The 13,760-nt window shown below is 41.6% G+C and overlaps 1 protein-coding gene across 2 annotated transcripts in view; it reads left to right on the top strand.

The window, feature by feature from the left end:
* Nucleotides 1-13,760, top strand: part of WWC3 (WWC family member 3) — a 169,302-nt gene that overhangs the window by 100,414 nt on the left and 55,128 nt on the right. For both annotated transcript variants that reach the window (XM_044990979.1, XM_044990896.1), the window contains exon 8: nt 370-443. In XM_044990979.1, the coding sequence (XP_044846914.1) occupies nt 370-443 (74 nt within the window). The remainder of the gene's footprint in view (nt 1-369; nt 444-13,760) is intronic.

Genomic DNA, 13,760 nt, shown 5'->3' with positions numbered 1-13,760 from the left:
AAGCAATTAAATATTGCACTCGTTTGATACATACTATTCTTTACATTTTGAGCTCTGATTTAGGAAGGTCTTGACAATGCATAATTAAGTGTTTCTAACTCATTTTATTTCCATAAAGCCAGTTTACTGAGAGGGCTAACTTTACAGTTACTGCACCTTTAGGTAATTTATTAAGAACACAATTTCATATCTTAAGAATCGAAACTATCTCTTGCAGACACATTTTTATTTGAAACATTGACCGTTTTTTGGTAAGCTTGGGTGGGGAGACAACATTTTATTTATATTCTTTTTACAATGTTTGTTACTAATGTGTATTGTGTTTCGCCACCTTTCCTTCTCTTCCTGGTCCTCAACTCCAAAAAATAGTTTTGCTTTGATGATAAAACGAGACTTGTGGACAAAGTAAGACTGAGCTGGCAATATGAAGAGGCCAAAAAGAGGTAAGTAAACTTAAGCCTATTTTCTGTTCTTTGTGACCGAAGCTTTGGAAATAGATTTGAAATCAAGCAATGATATCACTTTCAGTGTACCTCCTGAAAGATAGATTAACTGTATTTGCTAGTGCTTAGTCCAGAGGTAGTTGAGGTTTACTGTAACATAACATTATCAGTAAGATTACAATATTTGTTTTCAGGAGAAAATCAAAGTGTCAGACATATCAGAAGCCCCATAAACACACACAGTTGCATTAGTTTAAAACTGTGGTTTTAAAGTGGCTTTGTTAAACCATTGCAAAACCCTGTGTGGACACTCTTAAATTAATTTAAATCCACTTTATATCTGTTTAGCTCGTGTTGGTAAATTTACAGGGCAAGCTAAACCAGTATAACCAGTTTTAAGTCAATATACGTATGACTGCATTCGTATGACTTGCACTAGTTTAACTAAATCAGTGTAGATAAGGCTTAAAACTCAAAACAAGCAAGTGAAAACAAAACTTTCTTAACTGAACAGCAGTGCTTTTAAACTTTTAAGATCTTTAATTAACAAAGGGTGTTTCTTATTTTTAAAAACAAAATGTTTGAAAATTGGTTCATCCTTCACTAATTCCTTCCGTCATATCTGTCTACCTAGTGATTTGACTTACTATTTTTTTTTGCTAGTGTATCAATCCTGCAGAACCAACATAACTCTGTTTAAAAGTAAATTGGACACTCTTCTGGTTTATGCCTCAAGAACATTGTTAACTAATTTCTGTTTGCAGTGCTACAAATGCAGCTCCATTCTCCTCAAATTATGTGCTCAGTTACACCTGTGCAATTCCATTGAAGCTGATAGGGTATTACTAGTATAAATGGTAATTTGAGGACAATAAGATTGCATTGCTGTAACAGTGATTTTTATAGGCAAGATTGGTAGCACCATTATTAAGATTACCCGACACCTCCCACAACCACATGTTCGGTAGCGTATAACTTTGCCAAAACTCAAAGTTTGGGTCTGACATTTTCCAAGTCAGATGTCTGCCTTACCCAACATTTTTCAACATTTCAAACAAAGTGGTTCAGGCATTTCTGAGAATGAGGCTAGAAAAAATAGATCTTTTGCTCATGATAAATTCTGGTGACCTTTTCTTTTGGAAGCTATAGCACCCCCATGCTTTGAAGCAGAGTCTTGACATTTGGCAGGGGGTGGGGGTAACACTGTGTCAGGGATTTGCTTTTCTCCATCTCTGTTAAATCAGAATGATCTTGGCCAAGTTTGAATAATTGCATTTCACACTTGTTTAATGATGACTTGCCAAAACTTCACAGCTAAATTCTTTGAAGATTCTGTCCATACTGAGCATAACTCCAGCCCAGGCTGAGCAAGACTTGCCCTGTAATTGCTGCTGCGGACCACGGCTGGGCACCAGGACTGAAAGCAGGGAGGCTGACTCTCATGTTCTCAGTGCACTGCTACTGGACCCAGGAAGTGAGCAGCAGGAAGCTGTCTGATGTGAATGCAGAGGGCACAAGAGCTGGATGTAGGAGGAAAGGAGAGGGAAGAAGTAGATTGGGGCAAAGAATTGGGCAGAGATGACTGGGATTGGCTGGGCAGAGAGACTAGAACTGGGAGACAGATTGCAAGGAACCTAGGGAGAGAGACTGGGATTGAAAGCCAGTGAGGATGGAGAACCTGGGTAGTGGAGGATGGGACTGGAGGCTGGGGGAAAGAGGGGAAAACAGATTAGACAAGGTTCTGAGAGAGGGGGAACTGGGTGGGCAAGGAGCCAGGGGGTGAGGAGGAACTGGGAATAGCTGAACAAGGCGTATGGGAGGAGGAGTCCAGGGGGTGAGACAAGGATTTGTTGGGCAGTGAGATTGGGATTAGGGTTAGAAGCCTGAGGAGTGGAGGCTGGGACTGGCTAGGTGAGGAGAATGGCACTAGGACGAAGAGCGAGGGGTGGGAAGGAGACGGACATGTTGCAAGGCATGGAGCAGAAGAAGTCTGTGTTCACCAGAGACACTCCCTCCAAAGGCTGGAGTGGAATTTAAGATTCCTGAGCTTCCTCTGCTGCCAGCAGATATCACTGAAACCCACTGTCAGTGTGTGTGTTTCATCCACCTCTACTGCTGGACCACACAGAGCAGCGGTGCCCAAACTTTTCCTGTCGCACGCCATACCAATAATGGAGGAGCTTGAGTTGATGGTGGAGCTGGGGGCAGAATTGTGGCTGGGCGAGGAATTGGGGCAGAGGCAGAGTTGACCTGGGGGCAGAGAGGGAATGAGGGCAGAACTGGGCTGGATGACGAGTAGGGGATGGAGTAGAGCTGTGGCTGTGGCCAGAACTGGGCTGGGGGCAGAGCAAGGGGTGGAGCAGAGCTGTGGCTGGGGCCAGAACTGGGCTGGGGCAGAGTGGGACTGGGTGGTGCTTCCTACCCACCCCTCGCCCCTCTGGCCCTGCTAGACTCCCTGAACATTCCTCAGGCCTCCCTATGGGGGCACACCCCATAGTTTGGGGACCCCTTAGTTCAAATGGCAGAAGTCTGTGGGAGATCTAAAGGTTCCAGTGGTACTAATCATCCATGTAGGTGTCAGCATGATGCTATTTGATAGAATTTTTCTTTTTTCAGTTTGTTTTTTTAAAAAGCAAGGCATTTACACAAAACCTGTGTTAAAAGAACACCATTACAGTTGCAAAGTCAAGCATTTAGAAGTTAAGAAATGCCAGAATTAAGGCTGTCTATGCATCCTTTGTGCATACAAGCAATGTGATAAAATCTTTAATTACATGATCTCACACATTTTTTTCCTGTAGTGAAAGGGAGGCTATAGTCTCCAGGACCCGTTTCACGTGTACCGGGAGGTGTGTAGTGAATTAGGCAGTGGCGTGCAGGAAGAGAATGGAGGGTGTCATTGTTAAGGCAGTTAAATGCTGCCCTGGAGAACAGGATTCTACCCTGCCCCTGTCACAGAAGTCCTGTGTGATGCTAGTCAAGTCACTTGTTTCAAGGCTGGTTTCAAAGTTGGAAGAACTTCTATTTAATTTTAAAAAGCACTGTGTTTTACAAGACCTAATTTAATCTGAAAATTTGAGGGAAGCTAGCAATTTAACTCTTTGATTTGGTTAAAAGTTTTTTGAAGTAGTTGCTCCTTTTCATCTACTTCAAAGAGATAAGAAATCCCGTTTTGTTCGTTAGGGCCAACATGTATGCCACTTAATTTCCAACTGTGATTGTGAGTTGGGAGGGAAGGAAAAAAACCTAATATTAGTTTTTATATAATTGGGGAAACATGACTGAGGAATGATTGAAAAGATATAGACATTATAATGTACAATGTTTTAACACACTAGTTACAAACCTGTTAAAAACACTGGCCCATTGGTGCTCTGAATAGTGCAGCTCTCTGCGATCATAAACCTAGAGGGAAGGCCATAGGAATTAGAAAGGATCTTGGTTTGGGCAGCAATGAAAGAACATGCTGAAACAGTCAACTTCTGTAAATCACCTTTGTCCAGATTTTCCTCGTCCATCCCTCCACGAATGCAAGTCAATGCCACACCACTCCATTTTGTTGCAAGTGCGTTCTTTTCACTTATGGCCAAAGAGTTTTATCATGGGATCGGCCCAGCACATTTTCGGTCTGCGCAGTGGTCACTTGGGGTCTCTGGGGATCCGGTCACTGATGTGGGTTGTCCACCTATTGTCTTGCCTGCAGTCTACATGACCCGCCCATCTTTGCTTTGCATCGTACATTGCCTGCACTACATAACTTCTGTAAATGCACTTTATAGATAGGGGGTCGGCAACCTTTCAGAAGTGGTGTGCCAAGTCTTCACTTAATCACTCTAATTTAAGGTTTCACGTGCCAGTAATACATTTTAACAGTTTTAGAAGGTCTCTTTCTATAAGTCTATAATATATAACTAAACTATTGTTATATGTAAAGTAAATAAGGTTTTTAAAATGTTTAAGAAGCGTCATTTAAAATTAAATTAAAATACAGAGCCCCCTGGGCCAGTGGCCAGGACCTGGGCAGTGTGAGTGCCACTGAAAATCAGCTTGTGTGCCGCCTTCGGCACCCGTGCCATAGGTTGCCTACCCCTGCTATAGAGATAGTGCCATATGACATGCTACAGAGAAATTGGTCAAAAGCTTTGCCCCACATTTACATTCTAGGAGAGATGTGACATTGGTCAAGGATGCAGGAGAGAAGTGAGGTTTATGCAATATAATATAATAGGGGTTATTTGTATCTTACTGTATAAATCATGTGGGACGGGGTGTTAATTAGATTTTCCGAGGTACAATCAGATATTCTACATGTCCTTCCCAGAAATTTTTTTGTTTGATGTCAGGAAAAACATGGTGGTGGCTTCTTTGTGGTGTAGCATGTAGCACAAGCATAAATAGAGGGGAAATGCTGAGCATTTCACTAAGTGTGAAGTACTTTTGTTATCTGAACATCAAGAAGTGACCTGGTTAAAACCTTTCTCTACGAACTACATTTAGACATTTTTTATTGAATAAAAAAGGCCCTCTGTATTAAAAATATTTTTCTAAAATTGCCACTAGGATACAATTTTGCTATCCAGGGATAACAGCTTTGACAATGAACTATTGTTCAACAGAAGTGTGTTAGTTGCTTTAAAAAAGTCTTTATTTTGCCCAGTATAATGTATAGTAGTGATCGGCATTTTAAGTTTTGAGTGGAACTGCACAAAGCTCAATTTGCCCCTACCAGTTATCTCTGGTTACATTCTTCATTTATCATGCATTCCTTCCCTTTAGCTTGCTGGCATTTCTGTAGAGCTTTTGTCTCCATTAAATATTTTTGTCTTCAGCCTTGCTTGGCTGATGAAACATCTACTGTAACTGCACAGCGTGGGTGCAGGAATGTGCTGTGTTGGATTAAAATCTACAAACTAGAAAATTAAAATGCTGCAGTATATAATAATTGTAAAACATTTTACCATGACTCCTTACTTCTTAAATGTAACATGGAATCAATCTGTTATGCTGGTAGCACACAGCAAATCAGTACACTATACAAGTTCTTCTTTTTGGGGGGAAAAAACAAACAAGTTAACAGAAAATTTAAAATATACTCAGTGTAGAGTGGAAACTACCTCCCTTTTCTCTTTCTAAAAAAAATGGAAAAAAGTAAAAGTGATAATATATGGCATGCCATAGCCTACCTGTACTCCTACAGAGTCAGGAAGATAGAGCAGTAACTTCAGATAGCAGTAACTTTTTGGCTTTGCCATGTGTAAAGAAAAATAAATATGATTTTCTGTTCGATTTACTACTTGTGTGCATAGCCTCTTGGCAGAGAAGTGCAAGTGTTAGAGTTCAGATTGAGCTCCCTACGGGAGAAAAGACTCAGTAGCAGTAGAAAAATTTCCCTCCCTCCCTTCCCATTGAAGGTGATCTGAGTTGAAATCCCGCCTTCAAAAATTCTCATCCTGTACCATCCTGAGTGACTCGATATTTACATAAATTAAGACATGCACAGAGATTTTCTGCAGTTTCCCATATTGGATAATTTGCCTCTTCTTGTGAGCAGCTTCTGCTGGATGGAGTTGGGGATTCTTGCACATTGAATCCATTGCTCTGGGCAGAAACTCATAATTCATGTGTGTTACTGTTCAGTCCAGCTCACTGGGAGGCTACATCTGTTTCCTTCCATCCCTTACTCTTCCCTCCCCCACTTTTAAAAAATATCAGTTGAATGCTACCTCCATGGGATTTACTATTTGTCTGTGAGCCCTGCCAGTCTCGCCCTACAGAATTGGAAGGAGGAGGTGTGGTCACATTAATACAATCTCACTTGCAGCAGTGACTCAAGGACCTTCTTGGAGCACTGATATTGGCTTCAGTTGCTATATCAGTGAGAGCCCACCTCTTCAGAAAGTAGTTGGTGGAAGCTGGAAAGGCCACCACAGACCACTGCTCTGACAGAGCTGTTGCATAGCAAGAAAAATCAAAAGCAAAATTGCTTCTTTCACAACTCTTAACGGTGCTAGTAGTTTAATGCCTTATATGAGCTTCCATCAGCAAAACCATTCTGAAATATTCTAGTAACTATGCCACAATTCCCATGAAGTATATGATTATGCTTCTGAACATAAGACTGACCATACTGGGTCAGACCAAAGGTCCATCTAGTCCAGAGTCCTGTCTTCCGACAGCGGCCAGTGCCAGGTGCCCCAGAGGGAATGAACAGAACAGGTAATCATCAAATGATCCATCCTCTGTTGCCCATTCCCAGCTTCTGGCAAATAGAGTAGGGACACCATTCCTGCGCATCCTGACTAATAGCCGTTGAAGGACCTATCCTCTATGAACCCATCTAGTTCTTTTTTGAACCCGATTATGGTCTTGGCCTTCACAACATCCTCTGGCACGGACTTCCATGGCTTGACTGTGCATTGTATGAAAAAGTACTTCCTTTTGTTTGTGTTAAACCTGCTGCCTGTTAATTTCATTTGGTGACCCCTAGTTCATGTGTTAGGAGAAGGAGTAAATAACACTTCCTTACTTACTTTCTCCACACCTCTCATGATTTTATAGACCTCTATCATATCCGCCCCTTAAGCTCAAAAGTCCCAGTTTTCTTAATCTCTTCATATGGAAGCCATTCCATACCCCTGATCATTTTTGTTGCTCTTTTCTGTACCTTTTCCAGTTCCAGTATATCTTTTTTGAGATGGGAGTGACCACAACTGCACACAGTATGTGGACGTACCATGGATTTATATAGAGGCAATATGATATTTTCTGTCTTATTATCTATCCCTTTCTTAATTATTCCCAACATTCTGCATGCTTTTTTGACTGCCACTGCACATTGAGTGGATGTTTTCAGAGAACTATCCACAATGACTCCAAGATCTTTCTTGAGTGGTAACAGCTAATTTAGACCCTGTCATTTTATATGTATAGTTGGGATTATGTTTTCCAATGTGCATTACTTTGCATTTATCAATATTGAATTTCATCAGCCATTTTTGTTGCCCAGTCACCCAGTTTTATGTGATCTCTTTGTAGCGCTTCACAGTCTGCTTTGGACTTAACTATTGTGAGTAGTTTTGTATCATCTGCAAATTTTGCCACCTGTTTACCCCTCTTTTCAGATCATTTATGAATATGTTGAATAGGACTGGGGACACCACTATTTACCTCTCTGCATTCTGAAACTTGACTATTTATTCATACCCTTTGTTTCCTATCTTTTAGTCAGTTACCAATTCATGAGAGGACCTTCCCTCTTATCCCATGACAGGTTACTTTGCTTAAGAGCCTTTGGTGAGGGACCTTATCAAAGGCTTTCTGAAAATCTAAATATACTATATCCACTGGATCCCCCTTGTCCACATGCTTGTTGACAACCTCAGAGAATTCTAGTAAATTGGTGAGGCATGATTTCCTTTTACAAAAACCATGTTGACTCTTCCCAACAAATTATGTTAATCTATGTGTCTGACAATTTTGTTGTTTACTATAGTTTCAACCAGTTTGACCAGAACTGAAATCAGGCTTACCGGCCTGTAATTGTCAGGGTTACCTCTGGAGCCCTTTTAAAAAAAATTGGCGTCACATTAGCTGTTCTCCAGTCATTTGATACAGAAGCTGATTGAACTGATAGTAGTAGTAACCCACTATTACCTGTCTCTTCCTAGTAACGGGAGTTCCCTCAAGCGGAGAGGTATTCTCAGTGCAAGATTATACCACACCACCATCTGGAAGGAGGATCCCAACTATGGGATTGTTCCCCTCTGTTCCAGTTAGATATTCTCCTTCCATGAGACTTTCATCCCCTCAACTGCACAGAGGCTGTCAGATTGGGGATGGAACCGTTCTACTGTGTCCCAGAAAGTCTCATCTATGTACCTCTCTGTCTCCCTTAGCTCCTCCAGTTCAGCCACCCTGATCTCCAAAGCCCGTACGTGGACTCTGAGGGCCAGGAGCTCCTTGCACTGAATGCACACCTACGCCACCCACCCATAGGGCAGGCAATCATACATGCTGCATTGGGTACAATAAACTGGGTACTCTGTTGTTTGGTTGGTTGGTTGGTCGTTTGGACTTCTGATGTTGATGTTTTGGTTTTACCAGGGGGTGTTTTTGGCTTTAAGTTTAAAGAATGTTAAGTGTATTTAGCCACCACCACCACCACCAAACGCATGCGCGCACACACACACACTCCCCCTCTAAACTCCCTTGCAAAAGTCCCATTAGCCACTCCTGTTCACTAGCTCCTCTGGCTCAGCACATGGTCCCACAAGCAAACAGACCACACGGTATATTTCAGTCAAGCAGCAAGCACACCACAAACACGCACACTCACACACACTACAGACAAACTTACTCCATGGGTCACGTAATTGCTCCTCCTTCACCTGGAGAACTCCCTCGCAAAACTCCTGTTAGCCGCTCCTGTTCGCTATCTGTTTCTTTGCTGAAGAAAGCACATAGTATCTTTCCAAGATACAAATTAGAAATAGTGCATTTTGCCTTTTTTCAGCTAATAATCTAAGAAGTCATAGACCCAAGTACACATCAAAAGAAAGTGATCTCTCAGTGCAGTGCTCATTTGTAGTACCATAACCTGGGCAAGTCTGGTTTTTGGCAGAGAGAATAGGAAAAAGCTATTTAAACTTTAAAACAGGAATAAAAATGCTCAATTTTCGTATCCTGTGCTGTTGGTCAAATGCAATTTTAATAGTAACACTGCTTAACTGTAATGAGATTGGCATGAATCTACAGCTGAGTTGATCATAGCACTAGTGAAAGAGTTTCAGTGAAATACATGATCATGTGGCTAGCTTTAAGGTCAAAAGGTGCAAAAAATGATTTAACTGTTGTATGTATGCCAGAATGAAGAAACAAATCCAAGAGCTGTAGAGAAAGAAATTATTCATTTTCCACAGAAAGAAATAGTGAGATTTAAAATAGTAACATGGGTAATGCTGAGGAGCTTTACATTTGAAATCTTGCTTTGTGAAAGCCTAAACTAATACAAATAAAAAGTGCATATGAAAAATCTGTTTGTTTTTTACTACTGATGAGTATTTGTGAGTGTGCACTTCTGCACTGTTGCCTGTGATCAAGACGACATTAGTTTATTGTAGATAGATGTTGATGAATCATTAGATATATAATCTGTTACCTTAAATAAAATGGAAAAGAATTTTGCCCAGTTATTTTAACCTATTCTGATGCCAGCTGATTTTTTAACTCAGACTTAATTAACAAATCTCGGTTTCCTTACCTGGAGGTATCCTCATATGAAGGCGCAAGCAATAACTTGTACCTTTCTTCTCTAGTCTGAGGTCAGACAGCATCATTTTTCCAACTACTTTCCAAGGAAGTTCCAAGGAAACATTAGACCAAACTCCAAAAGCTTAGATTAGCTGTCAACAGACAATTCAGAACTTGGAGTTTGTATTTATGCAAAGGATATTAGTTGCATCCTGCAGGTGGGTTCAGATTGTTCCATTTTCATTACCTCAGTCAGGCAATTAAGAGAGCAATCCTGGTATTTTGTGAAGACTCAGTGTGTTGAAACACTCAGAGCAGCAGTATTATGGCAGCACAGCTGTGACTCCACAGTTGAGGTTGTAAGAAACTTTCCATTATAGGGCAATTTTGTGCTCTCCTAAATTTCATAGTAAAGATCCTATAGCTTGACATTTCACAAATGTGTTTCTTCCTGCCAAAAGAGTTATTTTGGCAAAGGCTGGGTATATAACACAGAGTGTCTGAGACATGTTCATTGAGAGAGAATATTTCATTTTTAGTGAAGTCCTCTAATGCATTCTTGCCATCTCAAAAAATGACTTGGTACAGGCACTTGAGATTTTCTGACATTTGTTTGTTTTGAACTATAACCTAACCTTCTAGTTTCCTGACATTCAAACATCTGTTCTTTTGTTATAACTAAAGTAATGAGTGATGTAATTAATAAATATGTATTTGCAGCTTTAGCTTTATCTTCACCAAGTTTTTCATTTGGTTTGTTAGTGTTTGAAATGCATTAATAGTATGGGTCTTTTTGTTTCTAAAAATCACAGCATTTTCAAAGCAGACCATAAAACCACTGTATGCATTCATTGCACATTGCAATTAAAAGTCTCTTTAAAAAACAATATTTTTATAACGTACATCAGGAGTGGGGAAAGGAACCTAAAAAGGAACACAAGGGAGGCTAAAAATGAATGGAGTGTTTTTAAAGACTCTGCCCTTTATTGGCAAGGAAACACTAGCTCCACGGCCAGCGTTAATCACTATATTATAACATTTCTCAGCTTCCTGAGAAAAAACAGTACTAAGTATGGTCAGGAAGGACTTCTCTCAACAGAAACAATACCCAGTGTAAAGTTTATTTCATATTGCCATCTGGAAAAAATTTGGTCATCTGCAATATCAGGTGGGGGAAAAAAAATAAAATCAAGTATCAGTGTAAGTCGTATTACAAGCCCTGTACCAATGATATGATATAGCATCACATTTACCTTTTTAAAACAGTGCCATTTCAGAGTTTTTTGTAATGGGAAATGATCATTTTTTGTAGCTTTCATTTTAATGCAGGTAATAAGTTTCATACCAAAATGCTCCATGCACAAATGAAATATGATATTTTACTGAGCCAGTCGATAGTATTTCCTCCTTTTAATGTGAATGCAATACAAATGAAAGCACACTTGTGAATTGGTATTGTATAGTTTACATACTTTGTGCTTCAGCTATTGTGCATGTATTCCAGCTGTGGTTTCCTGAAGAACATCTAGACCATTAAGTGGAATGTCAGAACCAGGAGCAATCACAAAATTAGTGTTTATCCACTCCCCTACATCCATTGGTATGTGGTTCTGCACTGAAAAGACTCAGCAAACATTTCCCATGACACATGCAGCTCAATTTTCAAGCACCAGAAATGCCAAATGAAGCTATATAGGAACTTCAGGGGCTCAGCAGCTGTTAGAAACAGGCCCATGATCTTTTAGGATTTGTCGATGCACAAAGATTATACTGCTATAACGTAGGGTGTGACTTTAAATGGCTGTAGTTATAACAGTGTAACACCCATGTGAGCAGTCTTATTCTAGTATAAGAATGGGTTTTTCAGGGGTGGCTTATAGTGCTTTTGAAGAGGGGAGTTATACTAGCATAACTATAGTGGTATAACTGAAAAAATTTCCAGTGTAGACAAGCCCCCCCCCCCTTTTTTTTTTAGTTTTAACATGAACATAAGACCATGTGTCACAGTGTCACGGCCAAATTTCAGTTTGGGTATTTACATTTTGACTACTTAACTTCTCCTGAAGTTTCAACAAGCTATTATTCACAACCTGCCCATAACTATTCCACAGGAGTGCTGTGAGCTGATGAACTAGGGTTGCCAGGTGTCTGGTTTTTGACTGGAATGCCCAGTCGAAAAGGGACTGTGGTGGCTCCAGTCTCCACCGCTGACGGGGCTGTTTAAAAGTCCGGTCAGCGAGGCTAAAGCAGGCTCCCAGAAGCAGTGACATGTCTCCCCTCTAGCTGTTAGGTGTAGGGGCAGCTAGGGGGTTCCGCATGCTGCCCTAACCCCGAGCACCAGGTCCGCAGCTCCCATTGGCCGGGAAGGAGGGGCGAGGCCTTGGAGGAGGGGAGGGGCAAGGGTGTTCAGTTTTGTGCAAGTAGCAAGTTGGCAACCCTATGATGAATGGTTGCATTCAGGATCTTGTATTTATCACTGTGGTATCTAAGCACTTTCCATAGTTAGCACACATGGGTGACTTACAAACTCGCATTGTTTTGCATCTCATCTCCTAATCACAGCGGTTGTACATTACATGAGGGGTTTGGGGCATAATAAGTACTAATGCTTTCTGAGCTGCTGTGAGAGAAAGCTGTCTGATTCCGCCACTGATGTCGCTGTGTTAGAGAAATAAATGAACCAATAATACACGTTCAGTGGAAAAAAAATTGTGCTGATGCAACATTATGGTCAGAGTTTAAAAAAAAAAAAAAAAAGACCCCTGAAAATAAAGAAATGCTACAGTTTCAAAACACAAAACAATAATTGGCTCATATTGGTCCCCAGTTTTGTTAGTTTATGGGCACATTTTACAGCAGAAACAGATAATATATTAAACTACACATAAAAGAAAATTAGGAATAAAATACTGTGTGTGCAGCGTGGCAGAGTTTATATTGTTGTGGAAACTTAACTTTCTTCTTTGAGTAGATGAAGCCATGTATTGCATGTGGGTATGGGTGTGCCCCATGCACTAGAGTTGGAGAACTTTGTCTAGCAGTACCCTTTGGATCTGGCAGGTGATGCTGCTGCACACTCAAGCTCTGGCGTTTCCCCCAAGAGGAAAAGGGGTCATTCAACTTCTTCTGGTGCAATGAAGAAGAGGATACATTAAATGAGTTGAGACCATTCCAGGGCTCAGGAAGACTCCTCTTTGAAGGGGAGTGCTGACTGGCACTGTATTCCCTCTGGCACATGGGATGGAGCAGGTCCATCCAGCTGCTCCCGGTACCGTGCTGTGAAAAGCAAGGGCCTGTACTGTCAACTCTGGTTCCAGCACTGGGGTGTCCATTGAGTCCAGTACCAATGATGCTGGCACCAGTGCCAGCTGTCGCCACACTGATGGCATGCCAGCCGGCATCAGACCTACGTTATCTCTCAGTCCCAGACTTTCAGCTAGTTCAGGGGTTCTCTGGTGCTATGGCTTCCGCCGGCTCGTCCTCCGTAGTGCCCTGGACAACTTCTGGTCATGTCACAAGCTGCCAGGTTCATTGGCACCGCAGCTCGAACCATCTGAGTTGTAGATTTTGGAGTTGAGGCCAGGTCTAGCACTGAAGACCCCTTTGATGCTGGTGCGTTCTTCGGCGCTGTCGTCATCGTGGCGCAGATCCCATCCTGAAGTTTGGTACTGGCCTGGGTGACGACACCTTTCCTGGTAGTGGGTGGGAGTATGTCCCATTTGATGCCACCAAGGCCAACTCTCCACTTCTCTTCAGCACCAATGCTGCCTCCTTATTTGGCTTCAGATGAGTCTGATCAGTTATTTGCCCCATCAGGGTTGGCTCTCCTGTTGTCAGTACAGAACCTCTGGATTGTCCTCCCGGGTAGGCGCCGGAGATTGCACTCAGATCATTATCAATACCAAGATCAGCATTTGTCCCACAGCTGGGACAAGGGGCTCTTAGACCAGTGCCTACTGGCTACCAAAACCTTGTCCTTATGCCCAGTGGCCTCCTTGGAATCACTGAAATGCTCCTCGGTCCCTGAGGTCCTGTTCCTTGACCCACTTCAGAGTGAGATCACCAGTC

The sequence above is a fragment of the Mauremys mutica genome, chromosome 1, assembly GCF_020497125.1.
Source record: "Mauremys mutica isolate MM-2020 ecotype Southern chromosome 1, ASM2049712v1, whole genome shotgun sequence".
Classification (NCBI taxonomy): domain Eukaryota; kingdom Metazoa; phylum Chordata; order Testudines; family Geoemydidae; genus Mauremys; species Mauremys mutica.
Note: the sequence above shows the minus strand (reverse complement) of the source record. Positions and strands in the feature narration are given on the sequence as shown.